The 18,074-nt window shown below is 40.0% G+C and overlaps 4 protein-coding genes across 15 annotated transcripts; 2 read left to right on the top strand and 2 right to left on the bottom strand.

Moving 5' to 3' along the window:
- Positions 1-406: 406 nt before the first annotated feature.
- Positions 407-3,743, bottom strand: LOC113561805. Of its 11 annotated transcripts, none has more exons than XM_026969022.1 (7): positions 3,282-3,725; positions 2,855-3,202; positions 2,231-2,446; positions 1,919-2,134; positions 1,607-1,822; positions 1,150-1,511; positions 407-1,088 (listed from the first exon to the last, which is right to left on the bottom strand). In XM_026969022.1, the coding sequence occupies exons 3-7, from the start codon at positions 2,366-2,368 to the stop codon at positions 1,073-1,075; spliced, it is 948 nt and encodes a 315-aa protein (XP_026824823.1). In that variant the 5' UTR covers positions 2,369-2,446; positions 2,855-3,202; positions 3,282-3,725; the 3' UTR covers positions 407-1,072. The 11 variants fall into 11 exon arrangements, with proteins under 11 accessions (XP_026824823.1, XP_026824827.1, XP_026824828.1 ...); XM_026969026.1 differs by having other exon boundaries at positions 1,607-1,819; XM_026969027.1 differs by having other exon boundaries at positions 1,919-2,131.
- A 2,994-nt stretch (positions 3,744-6,737) lies between these two features.
- On the top strand, positions 6,738-8,776 carry LOC105282510. Of its 2 annotated transcripts, none has more exons than XM_026969102.1 (4): positions 6,738-7,062; positions 7,754-7,920; positions 8,062-8,199; positions 8,320-8,776. In XM_026969102.1, exons 1-4 carry the CDS (start codon positions 6,753-6,755, stop codon positions 8,581-8,583), a joined length of 879 nt encoding a protein of 292 aa, XP_026824903.1. In that variant the 5' UTR covers positions 6,738-6,752; the 3' UTR covers positions 8,584-8,776. The 2 variants fall into 2 exon arrangements, with proteins under 2 accessions (XP_026824903.1, XP_011342806.1); XM_011344504.3 differs by having other exon boundaries at positions 6,842-7,073.
- Positions 8,777-11,416: 2,640 nt separating this feature from the next.
- On the top strand, positions 11,417-15,588 carry LOC105282594 (APOBEC1 complementation factor). Its single transcript, XM_020032700.2, has 5 exons — positions 11,417-12,112; positions 12,835-13,009; positions 13,439-13,764; positions 13,860-13,986; positions 14,279-15,588. The coding sequence occupies exons 1-5, from the start codon at positions 11,417-11,419 to the stop codon at positions 14,377-14,379; spliced, it is 1,425 nt and encodes a 474-aa protein (XP_019888259.2). The 3' UTR covers positions 14,380-15,588.
- Positions 15,589-15,669: 81 nt separating this feature from the next.
- LOC105282509 (leucine-rich repeat, immunoglobulin-like domain and transmembrane domain-containing protein 2) lies at positions 15,670-17,994 on the bottom strand. Its single transcript, XM_011344499.3, has 3 exons — positions 16,967-17,994; positions 16,498-16,854; positions 15,670-16,203 (listed from the first exon to the last, which is right to left on the bottom strand). Exons 1-3 carry the CDS (start codon positions 17,173-17,175, stop codon positions 15,828-15,830), a joined length of 942 nt encoding a protein of 313 aa, XP_011342801.1. The 5' UTR covers positions 17,176-17,994; the 3' UTR covers positions 15,670-15,827.
- Positions 17,995-18,074: the final 80 nt, after the last annotated feature.

Genomic DNA, 18,074 nt, shown 5'->3' with positions numbered 1-18,074 from the left:
CTTGCTTTGCGTGGAACCTCGCTTCACATGAATTGAAAACCTATTTGGAATCGTACTAATTGTACTTGCAATGGAAATTAGTACAATGGTCAGCGCCCCGCGGAAGGAAGGGCAGGCGGCCTGCGGGTCAGCGCCACCGCGGGCGGAAGGGAAGGAAGGAAGGGAGCCCGCGGGTCAGCACCGCCGCCGGGGAGGGGAAGGAAGGAAGGTAGCCCGCGGGTCAGCACCGCCGCGGGGGCAGGGGAAGGGATAGGTAGCCCGCAGGGAGCGCCCCGCGGAAGGACGGTCCGCACACCGGGAGAGCCCGGCTTACCGACGGGAGCGCCCGTTGACTGTACGGCGGAGAGATCAGGAGCACCAAACCTGATTCACATTAATGGCAAATGTAAAATTGTAAACAATTTAATTTGGAATAATGGAAATTTTAATATAGGACTACATGAAGAAAGCAAATACACATAATCTTTACGTTGGAAACAAAATTCTCAAATCTCTTTCTAAATAGATTAATATTAAAATTTCAACAGGAAAAATAGTACAATACGAGATTTATTATGGCACAATGAATTGTTCCATATATATTCTTTATGATTAAGATAGTAAAAGTGGAAAACGCGATCTGAATAATTTTAGTAGCGTTCATTGATCGGTAAATACATATTCTATATAATTTCACAATTTCACTTTTGTATCATATAGCGTAACAAAAATTCTCGTAAAAAGAGCGATCGTATTCTACAAATTCAGTCTAATAAAAAGAATACTGGGCCTTTTAAAGTATAGTAATAACAAAAACTTCATAAGCTATACAATGATACAGAAACCAAACGTACATTATGATACCTATACAACTTGCTCTTTTTACACTTGCTTTATTGTAGAACGAAATATATCGGCGAAAAGAAAAATAAAATACAAATCGCAATCCCGTGCTTCAGCCCATCGCTCTTACGCAATTCGCAGAGATTGATACTCAATCGTGATAAATACATTATTATCACGCGTCGTACATTAAATTCTTCCTTAGTCTATTGAAGAGAGGATATTCGCGATACCATATGATGTCTTACGTTTATGATACATTCATACTTGAAAAAAGGATATTTTATAAAATTAGAAAGTTATAAACATTATGCGAGATGTATTTACCCCGGTTTAATTTCCGATTGTGGAATGTTGATGCACTTGTCGAACGTAATTTTGGATCCGTCATAATGAGCCTTCTGCCTGACGTCGATGATCAAATACCTGCTGTTATTTGTTTGCGATAAAGAATACAATTGATTGCACGATATAAAGTTGTCGCTGTCGCCGTACAGAGGATCGTCAGTCGGTGTCTCTGGTAATTTCAAGCTAACATCGCTACTCGGCGCGTAGGTCTTTGCCGTGTCCACACCGTCCGTGTCCACCTCCATTTTCTCCACCGCGTCGTTGTGCTTCCTGGAACTATGCTCATAGCGTATCTCTGACTTTTGCCTCAAGTCTGCAAGTATGGTTTTCACTTCATTTATCTAGAATATAAACATTCATGTATTTACGCACACACAGCGGCACACAATTATCTGGCTGGTCACTCTGGCATACACTGCCATACACTGCTGCTTACCTGATCGACGGTCATGTTGGTGGAATAGATGGACTTGCGGTCCTTGTAATCCTGAGTTTTCTTCAGCCACTTGACCGTGTCCAGCCATCTCTTCAAGAGGATATACGCAGTCTTGTCGTTACCGTTCTTCTTCACCATCTCGGACTTCTGGCGCATGGTGGAAAGCCTCTGGTACACGCTGCGTGGCTTCTTCCCTGCACAATTGACTCTCGCCTGCTTCACAAATACAAACATTCATGCATTTACGCACACACAGCGGCACAGTTATCTGGCTGGTCACTCTGGCATACACTGCCATACACTGCTGCTTACCTGATCAACGGTTATGTTGGTGGAATAGATGGACTTGCGGTCCTTGTAATCCTGAGTTTTCTTCAGCCACTTGACCGTGTCCAGCCATCTCTTCAAGAGGATATACGCAGTCTTGTCGTTACCGTTCTTCTTCACCATCTCGGACTTCTGGCGCATGGTGGAAAGCCTCTGGTACACGCTGCATGGCTTCTTCCCTGCACAATTGACTCTCACCTGCTTCACAAATACAAACATTCATGCATTTACGCACACACAGTGGCACAGTTATCTGGCTGGTCACTCTGGCATACACTGCCATACACTGCTGCTTACCTGATCGACGGTCATGTTGGTGGAATAGATGGACTTGCGGTCCTTGTAATCCTGAGTTTTCTTCAGCCACTTGACCGTGTCCAGCCATCTCTTCAAGAGGATATACGCAGTCTTGTCGTTACCGTTCTTCTTCACCATGTCAGACTTCTAGTGCATAGTGGAAAGCCTCTGGTACACGCTGCGTGGCTTCTTCCCTGCACAATTGACTCTCCCCTGCTTCACAAATACAAACATTCATGCATTTACGCACACACAGCGGCACAGTTATCTGGCTGGTCACTCTGGCATACACTGCCATACACTGCTGCTTACCTGATCAACGGTCATGTTGGTGGAATAGATAGACTTGCGGTCCTTGTAATCCTGAGTTTTCTTCAGCCACTTGACCGTGTCCAGCCATCTCTTCAAGAGGATATACTCAGTCTTGTCGTTACCGTTCTTCTTCACCATCTCGGACTTCTGGCGCATGGTGGAAAGCCTCTGGTACGCGCTGCGTGGCTTCTTGCCCACACAATTGACTCTCGCCTGCTTCACAAATACAAACATTCATGCATTTACGCACACACAGCGGCACAGTTATCTGGCTGGTCACTCTGGCATACACTGCCATACACTGCTGCTTACCTGATCGACGGTCATGTTGGTGGAATAGATGGACTTGCGGTCCTTGTAATCCTGAGTTTTCTTCAGTCACTTGATCGTGTCCAGCCATCTCTTCAAGAGGATATACGCAGTCTTGTCGTTACCGTTCTTCTTCACCATCTCGGACTTCTGGCGCATGGTGGAAAGCCTCTGGTACATGCTGCGTGGCTTCTTCCCCACACAATTGACTCTCGCCTGCTTCACGAGATCATTTACGCAGGTATACCCCAAATTCGCTCCGTTGGGCATCGTTGCTCGCTCCCGCAGCCTCGATCCTCGCCGCAAGATTGGAGCATCCAGTGACACTGGCGACGTGTTCGGCGCGATGTGCTGTCAGTCCAAGGATACGCGTTAATCGCTTAATCTACTTAGGGGCTTAGCTCATAGTGATTCGCAGAAGGGAACGTACCTGGGAGGTGCTCCGAAATGCCGACGTGATATTCGCAGGTTCGCGCCGCGAACGAGAACGATCGCGCGACTTGAAGTATCTTCGTGGATCGTACGTGTCAGGTTTACGTCGACGGATTATAACCCGTCCTGCCGCGAACGACGAGCAACGACGTACCTCCAGGACGGCAACTCTCTCTTCATTAGGCGCACCGGACGATACCGCGACGTCAAACCTAACCTCTCGTACGTAACTCGACAAGTACACCAAGATAATAAAGTTTTGACGGCGAATTTTGGAGGTTAACCTTTTCTAGGAAATCACATGTAAATCCGCCATTTCCGCAAATTTTCGCGAAAGTTTTTATTTATCGCTTTCTTCCATAAGGCTGAAGTCACATGGTACGGAATAGAGCGTGCGGAATAATGCGTCATAGACCTCCGGCACACCAGCGCGACGCGACACGCGATGCGCGATATGCGACGTGCGATGGCAGTGAACTCTATACATACTGGAATGAGCCTGCCTATTGTTCTCGATGTCGCCGAGAGAGAGGCGCTGGTGGGTGAATCTTTGTCTCTTTCTATCGATGTAAAACCTTACCAAAAACATCGACTCAGTGACGTCATACTCAGTCTTGCTGCATGCAAGCTGTTATATGTCAGTGTAACTTATTTCTAAGTGATAGAAGCTATTTAAACTATTTGTTATTTTTCTAAGAATTGATTCCTCTTATTTATTTGTATGTAACTAACACATAAATGTTCATCATTTCAATATTATAACATGCAGTTTCCTGATTTTGTAACAACTATAATATACAATTATTATATCAAATTCAAATATTAAATTAAATACAACTATTATATCATATGTCTCTATTTTCTTTTCTTCTACTTTTTTAAATAACAATCACAATTGCATTAATGATCTTTATTTTCTGTTGTTAAATGCATAAGGTAATTATTATATTTTCTTGTTTGTTAATAGCTCCTGCGCAGCCATTAATTTCCTTGATCATCACACATGCTTCCAGTCAATTACGAAAGATTCCAGTCAATTATGAAACTATGATAAACTATCTATTAATCAATCATGAGTAATTAATCATGTAATTGATGTGACAGTTCCTTTTTTATTTCATATACTATTATACTTATTGTAACAAATACTATAAAAATTATACAAATATTTACTATTATACTTATTGTAACAAATGGAGTTTTTAGAGCGACTAATGTGTTTTACTCATATTATTAATGTTCAATTATTTGATCTACTTATGTTGATCTGAAACTACATTTCGATAAATTATTTTCATGTTACATATACATTTTCTTGAAAATTCTTTGATAAAACTAAATATTCAACTTTTGAAGAATATTAATTATTTATATGGTTTTATTTTACCTTTAATAATAATTAGGAATATGACACACTTCAAACAATTTGCACGATGCATGAGAATTATTTTAGTTATAATAAACAAGGAGAAAATAGAATATATTTTATTACATTATTTTTAACATTTTTATTGTTTGCATTTAGCTTAAATATTTTATTTAAGGTTATTCACACATTTGACAATAACAAGTAATAATATGTTCACATTTAAAAGTTACTGTGCAAATAATCAGCAGTCCAGAAATCAGCATCCACACATGTTTTACACACGGAAAATATAATCACATTATCAATATGATGATGTTTTGAAGGCCCAATATGTGCAGTAAAGGTAGTACAACTGAGGGTGACGCCTTCTTTATGCGATTGACCAATCAGATAGTACTAGAAAGAGACAAAGATTCACCCACCAGCTCCTCTCTCTCGGCGACATCGAGAACAATAGGCAGGCTCATTCCAGTATGTATAGAGTTCACTGTGCGATGGTAATTGTGAAGGAGAGCTCCTTCCTCTCCGATTTCCTTCAAACTTGGTAGAAATGTATATTTTGGTCCTAAAACACGATTGCGAGAAGGAAAATCGTCGCTCTCAAGTAGAACCAAAGTTACAGCTTACTCAAAAATGACAGTTTCGGGGTTAGGAAATCTGTCATACCGGCAGTCTACGGGCGTAGCGCACACTGACCAAGCATGCGCGGTGTTTTTTCACACGCTTTTTATGCTTATTTTGTTCATAGTATACTTTATAGCAGCGAAATGTAAGATTACTTGTGTTAATTTCCAAATTGTTATTACACTTCGGACACTGTATTTCTTTGTTTATTAAATGATGCTCATTGGCAAATAAAAAGATAATTTGGTAATTAAGTATACTACAGACGACCTTCCCGATTTTAAATAAAAAATGGGGTTGGGTTAGATTTTGGTAAAAATCATTTGGAAAAATCATTTAAAGCAGTGAATCGTTGATATATAGAATCGTTGATATATAGAATAGTTAAAGTTATAGAATTTAAATGATTTTTAAAGCAGTGAATCGTTGATATATAGAATAGTTAAAGTTATAGAATAGTTAAAGAAATTATTTTAAATTTATATAAAAGCATAAAAAACATAAATGCTTTTATATAAATTTTCCATCCGCAACACTGTACAGTCATGTCAGAATTTTATAATAAATAAACACTCGACAGTATACAAACTATATAAATAAATAAAAAGTTTACAAATGTTAAATGTATATGTTTATGTCTCATTATATACGTATACCTCCAAAATATAATAAAACATAATAAATCATTTATTATTTACATAATAAAAAAATATAATGCAAACACAAAGAAACAAAAATCCGAAGAAAAAAAATTATCACAACTTGGTCTCGAACCCAACTTGCGCGGATGGCAAAACACGAGTCTCGCGCTTAGCCACTAAACTACCGCGCTTCACGTCGAGTTGTAGCTATTCATGGTACTTTTCGTACCGCTGGAAAATGCTCACTTTTAGATGTAAATTTCTCCGAAACCAAGGCTCATACACCCAAACCCTCGAACACGACATTAATATTTTTACCTTCCCTTTCGAACGCACTATGACTCGTTCGAAAGTAGAGTTTACATGGGAAAGCTTCCTTGTGAATAGTTTGGACACGAATCATGTATCATTACCGAGCGTAACGAACTAGTTCACGTCCACTTTGTCAGGCGGCGCGTCAAACGTCAGGAAATGTGCCCGTGGAGGCTGGTGGCCGCTCTCAGGTTTCTCTCTGCTTCTAGTGTCTCTAACTTAAAGAAGTACATGGTGCCACCTAGCGGTGATCGTTCCCAATTAAAATCACTTTAAATTCTATTGAATTCATATAAATTTTTATCGAATAAAGAATTCAAGTTACACAATATCTATATCATTAATCGTTCATTGAAATTTCATTTTACACGTAATTGAAGCTCGCTGATTAAATTTGAATTAGCTGATTAAATTTTAATATAATAATACTCGATTTTACAAGACACCGCCGCAAACTGCGGAGCGCCACTCTCGGCGTCGAGAGCTCGTCGGCACGTGATTGGCTGTTTTCATACGCCGCGCGATGTATTGGCGAACGCGACGGGACAAAGGACGCTTTCGTACGCAAGCAGAAGGACGCCATGTTTACTTGTCAACGGACGTCAAGGTGTTCGCGCACGGAGGGAGCGAAGCAGGAAGCGCTCGCCGCTCGTTACTTATCCGTCGCAGGCCGCTGTCGGACCGAGGGTGCCGGGATAATCGGAGAGGTCGGGAGCGAGGATCCGCGCGCGTCTCGTCGCCATGGAGCGCGCCGACGCCGCCGCCGCCGAGTCGCGGAAGCGCAAACGCGAGGAGTACGAGATGCAGCTGTTCGGCTTCCACACCAGAGCCGTGTACGCGACTCGTAAGTCGCCGCCTGCCTCCCCTAGCCCCGACTTCGAACATTCTTTCAGGCGATCCCCCGTCGCGTCGGCGGACCCGTCCGACGCATCCCGCACGTTCCGCCGTCCCGCGGGCGCCGGACGGGTGTGCTCTGGTTTCATGTGGCATTCTATCATGACTAGAGTCACACTCGTCCAGCGACCGGGACACTCTCGCCGGAAACTATCGCATAGGACGCTCGTGTGCTCGAACGTGAATCCTGCGCGCCCTTGCCGATCCGCACAAAGACGCCACGCCGGTCGCGTCCCTTTTCGTCAGTTCTTTCATTGACATCGACTTCCGTTTGCACGCTCTCACGATCCTTCCTGCTTCGTTGGTGTCGCGGCTTTTCGCGCTGTTATGTAGTTTATTATGTAATTTTAGGATTCCGTCTATGGAATTAGTTTCCCGGCATGTACTGTAAAAAAAAAGTATGAAAGAAATGAAATGAAATTTCCTTCCTCATTTTTCGAAGTTTTGACTTGATTAATAATTTAGTTTTCGATATATACTCGTACACAAGTTTCGATATTTTTTCTTGCTATTTTCTTTATAAGCTTGCTTATTATTTTGTCAAGTACTTTACATTTACTAAGTGTTTTGATGGCTGGATGCTTCTAAATTTGAAAAAATCATATCCTCTTTCTCTTTGATCTGTTATAGTCAGGAACATTATAATGAGCAGAATACAGTCTAAGACTAGGAAATTAGGCGAGGCGCTGGAACAATGCAACACAGATCCCGAGAGCTTAGACGCGATAAAGATAAACGAAGCGCAACTCCTAAAAGCGTACCAAGCAGCTTCTTCACCTCATTTAAAGACTATAGAGGTAAGTAAATGTTAATAAAAGTATATGTTGAATGTTGCAAAAATATTAAACATTATATTTTATGTATAGTTACATTTAAAAGACATTAAAACGAAAACATATTTTACAACTGACGGAAAATCTCTGTTTGATTCTGCTCAGAATATCGTAAACAAATTTATTTCCGTGCCCGGTAACGTTCTGGCGGACGAGGACAAGCTTCAGGGTACACAATACACGGAAGCGGAGTTGGAAAACATACGTAAGAAACTGGACGAGTTCCAGCAGAGAGCCAGGCGGGTACGTATCACGGCTGCTTCCTTACCAGGAAATAATGTAACTTACCGTATCGCCACATTTAGCGGCGCTTCTAAATGCCGGGGCATTTAACTGTTACGTAACTCGCGTGTTTTTTTCCAGGCGACTATCCTGAATGCGGCATTAAAGGAGGAGTTGCAGCTCGTAGAGCAATTTTCGATCTGCGCGGATAACACCGATAAGCTGAGTCGGATAATCGAGAGTGACATCGCTTACCAGGACGTCAGTGAGAAAATTCCCCGAGTAATAAAGAATTACAAGCAATTTAATGCGTCTCTCGACGATGCGGCGCGCGTCTCGCAGAGAGTGCTTTACAACACGATGGATGATTTCGAGCGCGTAGATTGCGATATTGATAACTTATGATTGTACAAGGATAATGTATTGTCATGTTTTTTTTTAATTCTTTGCTGCCAACACTACAGCCTCTGAGATTATAGTGTAAATATGTAAATGAGAATGCGTTCTATAAATGTTCTATAAGTGTATGAATTATACGTTGTATATAATAATTTGCAATTTTATTAAATATTTGTAAGCGTGATTTATTTCGAACCCCGAAATATCGAGTTTTCTGTTCTTTATTTCGAAATTTTACCTCTTTTTCGTAATAATGATTTATATATTATTGTTACCACCAGTCGAAAATTTAAATTTGTTTAATTCATTGTTGCGTTTCTTGCAAGTAAAACTTTCTTCTCTGGTCGGCTATCAAGTTTAATTATTTAAAAGTTTGATCTTCCAACCGCCAAAGATAGCGGAAGCTCGTGGAATGTAATCGGAATCGATTTTATCATTTTATGGTAAATTCGCGACGGAGTTGCGACGTTATCGGTAAGCAAGAATGAAAAACGTGTTCCATCGGTAAAACAGACAGTTCCAAGATTGCGCCTGCAGAATAACTTGCCGTGCCTCCTCGAACGGTGGGTTGCACCTCGTCCGCTCGCATAATATGTATGCGCCAGCCTTTACTAGACTCGATCATCCAACTTCTTCGAGCAAAAGAGCTTCGTTATTTTTGTGGATTTTTCTATGAAAGTTTCAGAGATTCCCTTCAAGGATGGGGCTATCGAAAAAATACATAATCGAAAAATCGATTTGTTTTGGACTTACAAATGTAATCCCTTAATTAAAAATGCGAAAATAAGAGACTTGAAAGCAACAACAACGACAATACAACAGCGGAATTTGCAGCATGCCGTTCAATTATGACATCGGTATTTTTTTAATAACAAATAGCAATAAATGCAAAAATGCGAGCGCAAAAAGAACTCGAAGCAAAGAGAACTTGCTCGCCAATTTTTCAAGCGCATCTGGAGGAGGTAAAGTGTAACCGATATGTTGACTATTTACAACTAATCGCGAGACTGCCGGGCGCGGAGCGCGGTTTCGCGGAAGCGTCGCACCCTCTTCCCGGAATTCAGAGTACGGAAGCAATCGCGCGTTCGGCCCCCACCTCGCGCCGACTTTTTGTCCTTCTACGCAGGATTATCATCCTGTTCGTCAGTTCGCGACACGTCGCTTGCACGGTGGTGCGTCCACGATGAGCTGCGAGACCCTTAACACCGTCGGCGAATGCCAACGCACTATGCGGCTCCTGGAAATGTTGCAGCGCACGCACTACGAGCTCGTGCAGGTACAGCTAACGTGAATTTGCTCGAAAGCGTGGAAAGAGAACAGTGAGAGAGAAGAAGTAATATATGCGGAAGAAATAACTTGACAACGCATAGGCTTCCCTTTATATCGAGAATCGAGAGTTTGCAGTAAGAAAAGCTTGCATTGCGTTGGGGATTAATTTATTTTTAATTATTATTATTTTAATTTTATTTTTTTATACATTAATGACTGGAATATTCAAGTCAGGTGTGCGGTGTACGTTTAGGTGATTAATAAATCGTGTGTAACATTATTGCGATATCACTGTCGAATGATAGTCGTTAACAATATCGTTGTTAACGCCTGCGAGTGGTTTCATCTCGCTTAATCTATTTCAATGATGATGTTGGGATACTAGCTCTTGTCTTCTTGTACTTATGCACGCGATACAGTCAACCGTGTTTAGGCAGACTGTACATCTGTCGCCGATAGAAAGTCGATTAAGGGGGGAGCCTGCTTTAGAACGTTGAAAATAAGGTATAATTTTACGAATTTTTTTTGAGAAACTATACAGCGGATCATTATAAAACTTTGATGCATTTATTAGTACATGTTTAAAGATAAAAAAATTATTTTTTGATTTGAATATATCGCCTGTAGAGGTCGTCCTGGAGGCATCTTAGTGCAGCCGGCATTGTAAATTGGTGAGCATTCTCCTGCCTCCAAATTTCATCCAAACTGAAAAATTTAAATATTTTCTCGTTATTTATGAATTCCCATCGTCGATGAACCTTTAATATTCATAAAAACATTAAGTTAAACAATTACTTTTGCATGAAAAAGTTCAACAACTTTGCCTAAAAATCGTACCTTTGTGTTCTAAGCTCCACCATTTTGGCACTTTTCAACTTTTTTCTTCTCTCTTTGGTTCATCGACGATGGGAATTCATAAATAACGAGAACACATTTCAATTTTTCAGTTTAGACGAAATTTGGAGGCAGGAGAATGCTGACCAATTTGCAATGCCGGCGACGCGGCTGCACTAAGATTTCTCCAGGACGACCTCTACAAACGATATATTCAAATCAAAAAATAATTTTGTTTATCTTTAAACATGTACTAATAAATGCATCAAAGTTTTATAATGATCCGCTGTATAGTTTCTCCAAAACCAATTCGTAAAATATACCTTATTTTCAGCGTTCTAAAGCAGGCTCCCCCTTAAAGAAAATGCAAGAGCGTGAAATATCATTGGACGTTCCTTGAACTTTGCGATATTTCATCGTTGAACATTTTATGAACGAGTTGCGTATATGTATGTCTGCGAGCATACTTTGCCAAAATGCTTTTCTAATTATCGCCGAGGAAAACATTGTTTTGCGATATAAATCGCACATGCAAAACGTGTTTGTGATACGTACAAAAATTCAGTTTCTTTGCTGCATCATTGATCGCTAACAAAATATATCGTGAAGAATGCAAATTATGTTTAATATTTAGAGAAGCTTTATGCAGCATCCTCCACGAGTAGCTCGTAACGATCGTCGACAACGTTACACTTATAATGTAATAAGAAAGAAGTCTGCCTGTAAAACAGCAAAAATGTACAACGAAAGTTTCAAGACCAGAGTATCCTGGTCAGGTGTCCTTCGCCGGTATCCATGGTCGCGTTTTATGGAGAAGAAAATATTTCTGCGAAAACAGGAGAACGGTCAGCGGCGGCTGACGGCACCGGAAATGACGCGAGGTGAGCTGCAACGCGGCAAGGGCGCGGAGATATTCCTGGGCCGGTTGCCGCGCGATTGCTACGAGGACGAGCTGATGCCGATGCTAGAGCAGGTTGGCCGACTGCTGGAGCTCCGGCTGATGCTGGATTTCTCCGGGTCGACGCGCGGCTACGCGTTCGCGTTGTTCGCGGATCCGCGGGTCGCCCGGAAGGCGTGTGCGCGTCTCGACGGCTACGAGATCCGGCCGGGCCACCGCATCGGCGTGGTCAAGTCGATGGACAACTGCCGGCTGTTCTTCGGCGGGGTGCCCAAGACGAAAACCAAGTCGGAGTTCCTGGCGGAGCTGACCAAGATACTGGACGGCATCACGGACATCTACCTGTACCCGAGCGCGCACGATCGCAGCCTCAATCGCGGCTTCATCTTCGTCGAGTTCAAGGACCATCGGGCGGCGGCGATGGCACGACGCAAGCTTATACCTGGACGGGTGATGCTGTGGGACCACGAGATCGCGGTGGACTGGGCGGACCCAGAGCCGGGAGATCCGATCGACGAGGATGTGATGGAAACGGTAAGCTTATAACTTTCGCTTAAAAGTAAAGGATGTTTGCTCTGCTTTCATAGCTCTATTTTTCTAGCTTGAAAACGAGTAATTTTACTCCGATTATGTTTGTCCAAGATCGCGTCGCGTAATAAGTTGCTGGAATTAATCAGCTCATTTTCGAATGCATACATGTATTGAAAAAAGAAAAATTTTATTGAAAAGAGGAAAGTCTGCAGTTTTCAACAAATTTAACAAAATGTTTCCATATCAGTTTATTTTATTGACGAAAAATGATGAGGAATATGCTAATAATTAAATAAGCTAATGATAAATACATTTTCGAAGTGTTTCGTTTAGTTTCAGCAACTTATTATAGCACACCCTATACATACATTTCCAAATTTTTAATTTTAATAAATTTAAATAATAATTAATGATTTCGTGTAATCGCGTACGATATGATACGAACTTATTACATTAGTACGAGAATTATTAGTCTTTTACCTGGATCAGAAAAGTCTTAATTAAATGTCCACGTGTAATTACATGGAAAGAGTTTTCCCTTTTTGTTAAAGGAGAGATTAAAATTGAGAACAAAGATATAATGAAATAAAAACATTTTATACACGAAGACACGTACTAGTGATGTAACATATCCGCGGCAACGAAATCATACCGTATCACTGCATGTAATAGCATAGCCAGGACGTGTCACACTAATTCAATATCGCGCGCGATGTGACAAATAGGTGACAGCTTTGTTTGTAAGGAACCTCGCGCTCGATATATCGCAGCAAAAAGTGAGAGAGATCTTCCACAGGCACACGAACGTGCCGATATTGAAGCTGAAAAAGATCAATCACTTCGCTTTCATTCACTATGAGAATCGCGAAAGTGCAGCAACCGTAATGGACATAATGCAGAGTGAGTATGCAAGCGATGTATGCAATCAATGTCGAGACAAAATCGAATCTAAATCTAGAAAAACATGTGCAAAACAGCCTCGCACCGGACAACGGATTTTAACGTAAGTGCACGGATCTTCACCAAGTGCAATTTAGTTAACTGTTTTTTTTTTATTTATGTATTAATTGGGTTATCAAAGATTCACCGTAATATGTCCACATAATCATTTCTATAATTAAAAATTAATATTATAATTTATTGAAATTAATAAATAAAAATATTAAGTTGCTCACAAATGGACTCGGTTGCTTTTCTATTATTATTAATTAAGATATTGTTGTGGAACGGTGAAAATTGTTGTCTCCACTTTAAGAATTTTATTTTATCTTAATTTTAAGGAACGCGCACATTCAGTTTTCTTACTCGATACACGTGCCCTCGTTTTAGAACCAAATAGCATCATTGAAAAGGAGGGATGGGAAATCCGCTGGGCGAAACCGATCGGGGCATCGAAGATCCTGGAAAGACAACGATATATTCGCGAGGCGGTGGCCAAGTCGGATGAACAGGGGATCGAAACACCGCGTCCGAAACGTGGCCATCGAAAGAAGCACTGCGTCCTGCACAAGAGTCCTGTGAAAGTACAAGAGGATGACAACAACGTTTCTCTGGCGCAGATGAGAGTCCTGCAAAACTTCGTCCGGGAAAAATACGACGCCGTGTGCGACTTCGATTGCGTACCGATATCAGACATGTCTAAATATGTCGGCAGAGTGAGCATTTTCCATTGTTAAAAAACTTTCGGACTTGTATTTTTGCTCGATAGCCTGTTCCGCATTTCTTTGAAATAATTTCTCCTGTTTTTTAGATAATCATTCGTAAATATCAGACAATCCTGCTCGAGGTTCAAGGCGAACCGATGGCGTCCAAGCATGAAGCCATGAGCGCAGCGTCCGTTAACGTGTATCAGTATTTGATGAATACGCTCCCAAATTGTACGTATATATTTTGGCTTGGTGTTATATTAAAAGCTTTCGATTACTTCGTCCTCTATTTGCATCAAAGGATTTTGACAAAATGTTTCCACGCGTATTAATCCAGCCGTGGTTCAACAACGAAAAGCACGCATTCGCGATATCTGGGATATTTATAAAATTTTAGCTTTCGACAATAATATTCGACAAGTACCATGTACCGGGGAGATCTTGTTTGCGTTTTGCCTGCTTCGAAAAATATTTCTGCCACACGCAATTGCGCTCTAATGCTGTTTTGTCCGTGTTTCTGTAGCGGCGCAGCCATTCGAACAGCATTACATCCATCCGACAGCAGGCGTTAATCCCGTGATCGGAGCGCCGATCGCGTGGTACCCAGAAATAGCTCAAAATTAATTTTACGACCGCCGACTATTATTATTCCACCGTTCGTTTTTAACCTTTTTTTTTAATCTGCCGTTGTTGCCCCGATGTATATCTACAGACAATTGCATAAAAATTGTATAAAAAGAACTGGACAATTCTTCCATATTACTATTATCTGATTTTTAACATTCAAGTATTTTAATAATAGTATTGATTAATGAAATATTCTAGTTGAAAAATGATTTTAAATAACAAGCTCTGAGACAATCTATCTTTCACGAGGTGCTCGAGATATATATATATATTAAGCTTTAAATTATTAAAACTGAATTTTATGTCGAATGTTGCGTCGTAATGAAATTTTAATCTGTGTACAACAGATACAATTTATAATACATTTATGAATTGTAATAATAATAATAATACTATGTAGTATAAGAGATTTGTGATCCAAAAATTAATACCAAATAACTGTTTTGAGACAGTGCGTACCCTCGAAAAATATTGAATATCGAATATATTTAAATGTGGAGTAATTGTTATAATATTTGTATGAAATTTTATATGTAATGTTTGATGAAATTTTAATTTATACAACTGAAAGGATAAATCTTATGAATGATATATGTATACGCAGCCATTTGAGCACCGACGGTCATTTTAGAATGAATCTATTTAGGTAACGTGATGATTTCATTTCTAAAATGTATTGATTTATGTATGATGATTTGACAGAAAGTTTGATACTTTGTTAGGTAGCAGGTTCTAACACACTTTATAATTTTTTACTCGTTATTCTTTCATGTCATTAAAATCTTTACGTTATAAATTGCAATGTTAGTTTAATAAATATATTTGATACACAGGAAATACTGTATTTTAAAAAAATACAGTATATACAAAAATAGGTGTTTAAAATAAAATATTTATTTTAAACATCACTATTTCTCTGAACAAAATAAATAAATAAAATTTCGATGTTTAGTTCAATACATTGCAAATGACTTTTACTGTTTGGAATAATTAAGACACACGTAATATGTGTGTTAAATTCGTAATGTATTATGTGCGTTTTGTAGTTTAATAAGTTTCGTAGTTTGTGCGTAATTAGTATTGCATAAATAAGTACAATTAATAATAAATATTAATTAATTAATAATAAATATTTTTGTAAAATTTTCCAATACTGTCTATTTCTTTTCCACCTCCGAATTCCACCTCGTTAAAACTTTGAGAATGATTAAAACTGATTTTTCACAATCATTTAAATATAATGTAAGTATCAAACATAAGAAATAAAATTGTAAGGTAACAGTATATAACTCCCATTGCTTTTATTCATTCATTTTACATTATTTCAGGAAATCGGTGTACGTCGATTTAGAATATTCACACAATTACGAAAAACGGTAATAAGTCGAAGATGTCCAAGACTTAATTCCATGTTAAGAAAAGCGCAAGGAATAATCGGCGCACATTTACCGTCTTAGTGGGAAGGGAATCAATGCTCTTTGCATCGACGGCAAAACGGTGGAGTAATCTTCGAGGATCTTCCGCACCGTTTCATAATCAGTAGCGGTGACGTTGGTCGCCACCGGTCTCATGCAGCGTACCAGCCTTTTGGCCTGCTCGTTGCATCCGGGAGGGCTGTACCTCTCCTGCGTGCTGAACGTCTCGTACGCAAACGTCAGCAGTTTCCCCACCGCGCAATCGAGCACCCTGTCGCTCGGCAGCTCGCCCTGACCACTCTCGATGCAGTCCTTGATGACGACGTTCATCCAGTTCCAGTCCTCCCACACGTCCGGCGCCTCGACCTTCTGGTTCTCCAGCGTCCATGTCAAACGAGCACGGTATCTGATAACGCGCAATACGTCATTTTTATACCATGAAAAACACTTGCTTTATTAGCTTGTTTTTCATTCGTCTAAGGATAACTAGGAATTTCACGTAGATTGTTAAATCGACTATATTTTACGGAACGGTAAGCTTCGCACAGAAATAATAAATCAGTTTTGTTATTTTCGTTATTTTAGAAATGGTAGCATGACGCGTATATCTCTATTATTTGTCGTTTCCAATATAGCGCGAACACGATATTTCCATTTAACAATAAATTATGTAACGGTAAATAACTACTAAATAACTTACGCCCAGTTCCACGGATTTCTGCTGAATTTTACTTTCTTTAGTTTACCGAGATAGGCAAACATGTTATAATCGATATAGTGAAGTTGGTTGTAATCGAAGTAGAAATTTTCCAAATTAGGAAGCATCTGAAAGACCGTGTAGTCGATCCCTTGGATAAAGTTGAACGACAAGTCCAGAGTCTTCAGGGAGCGCATGTTCACAAACCAATCTCCCGGCACGAACGTCAGTTTATTGCCCCAGAGCACCAGTCTTTGCAGTTTCGTGAGGCCTGTGAATGCCTGAGCATCGCACGTTTGTATGCCCGATTCGTGCAGATCTAAAGTCACGAGGGTCGCCGCGAATCTCACGAAGATATGTCTTTGAGAGAATAAAAATAAATAAAAAATAAATAAAATAAAATCGCGTTAAAAACTGCGATAAACGATATTTAATTTTTTTACAGCTTCCGCGTCTTTTCTTTTTCACTTACCCAGGTACGTTAGGTATATTAGAATCGAAAATCGTGATGATTGTCGTGTTAGTCCTCGCTTGCTCCAGCTTTTGCAATGTCGTTAAACCGGTGCATCGGAAGCCCACGTTGTTCGTACGTCTATATGTGATTTTCGTACACGGCGACGCCGACGAAATGATTTTGAAGAGCGTGCAAAGGAGACAAATTAATAACGGACGCTTCATCATCGTCAAATCTGCTTGCGATGAAATCGTTCAATAAACTGACGAGCATCCTCGACACTGTGAGCGATGGCCAAGCGAGCTGCGTGGGCGGCGGCATCCTTCCTTCTCTTGTCGATGATAACGCAAATCAGCTTGTGTAACTGATTAGTTCCTAAGGTATTTCTAAGCGTTTATTTTTATGGCCATTAATTATTTAAAAACATCATATAATATTCTACGTCAAATAATCATTAATTGTCAATGTTTAATAATTATGATCTGTATACTAGATAATGATTTGCATGCATTATTATTTATTAATACATGTGACACATTAGACAGGGTGCGGAAAATGTCCCGGAACCCGTGAATATCTCGGAGATAATGAATATTTTAGAAAAAAATGTTTCAAAAAAATAGTTGCAGGGAAAGTAATGCATTTAATGGTGTCAACAGTTTGATCTTGGATTGTGTCATTAACGTCAAATTAAGATTACATCAGGTTTTGAAAATAAAACTTATTATTTTCGATTCTACAATCTGGTAGTCGTCGGTGCCAAGAGCATTCTAAAATATTAGTGTGCTTCCATTTACGCGAGTTATGAGTTCTCGAAGTTAACTTACCGCTACCACGGGTTTCATTCAAGATGCAAGACCACGTGGAGATTGCGCGGTCAAATTTACATCTTCTTGCATGTGTGCGTGTATATTCATGTTTACTTATGTAAAATAAATAGAGATGAGGACTCTGTAGTTCGTCACTCCCACAGTATTTCCTCCAAATCCAAATCTGCACGCACACGTCTTTACGAGTTGTGTGTACGTGTACGAAATGTTCGTGCGTATTAACGACAAGTGCACCAACGTGCATAAAAATAAAAATTATAGTAAAAATAAAAATTATGCATAGTCTGATGCCTGTT

The sequence above is a fragment of the Ooceraea biroi genome, chromosome 4 (genome assembly GCF_003672135.1).
Source record: "Ooceraea biroi isolate clonal line C1 chromosome 4, Obir_v5.4, whole genome shotgun sequence".
In the NCBI taxonomy this organism is placed as follows: Eukaryota; Metazoa; Arthropoda; class Insecta; order Hymenoptera; family Formicidae; genus Ooceraea; species Ooceraea biroi.
This window is presented reverse-complemented; position numbering and strand designations above follow the sequence as displayed.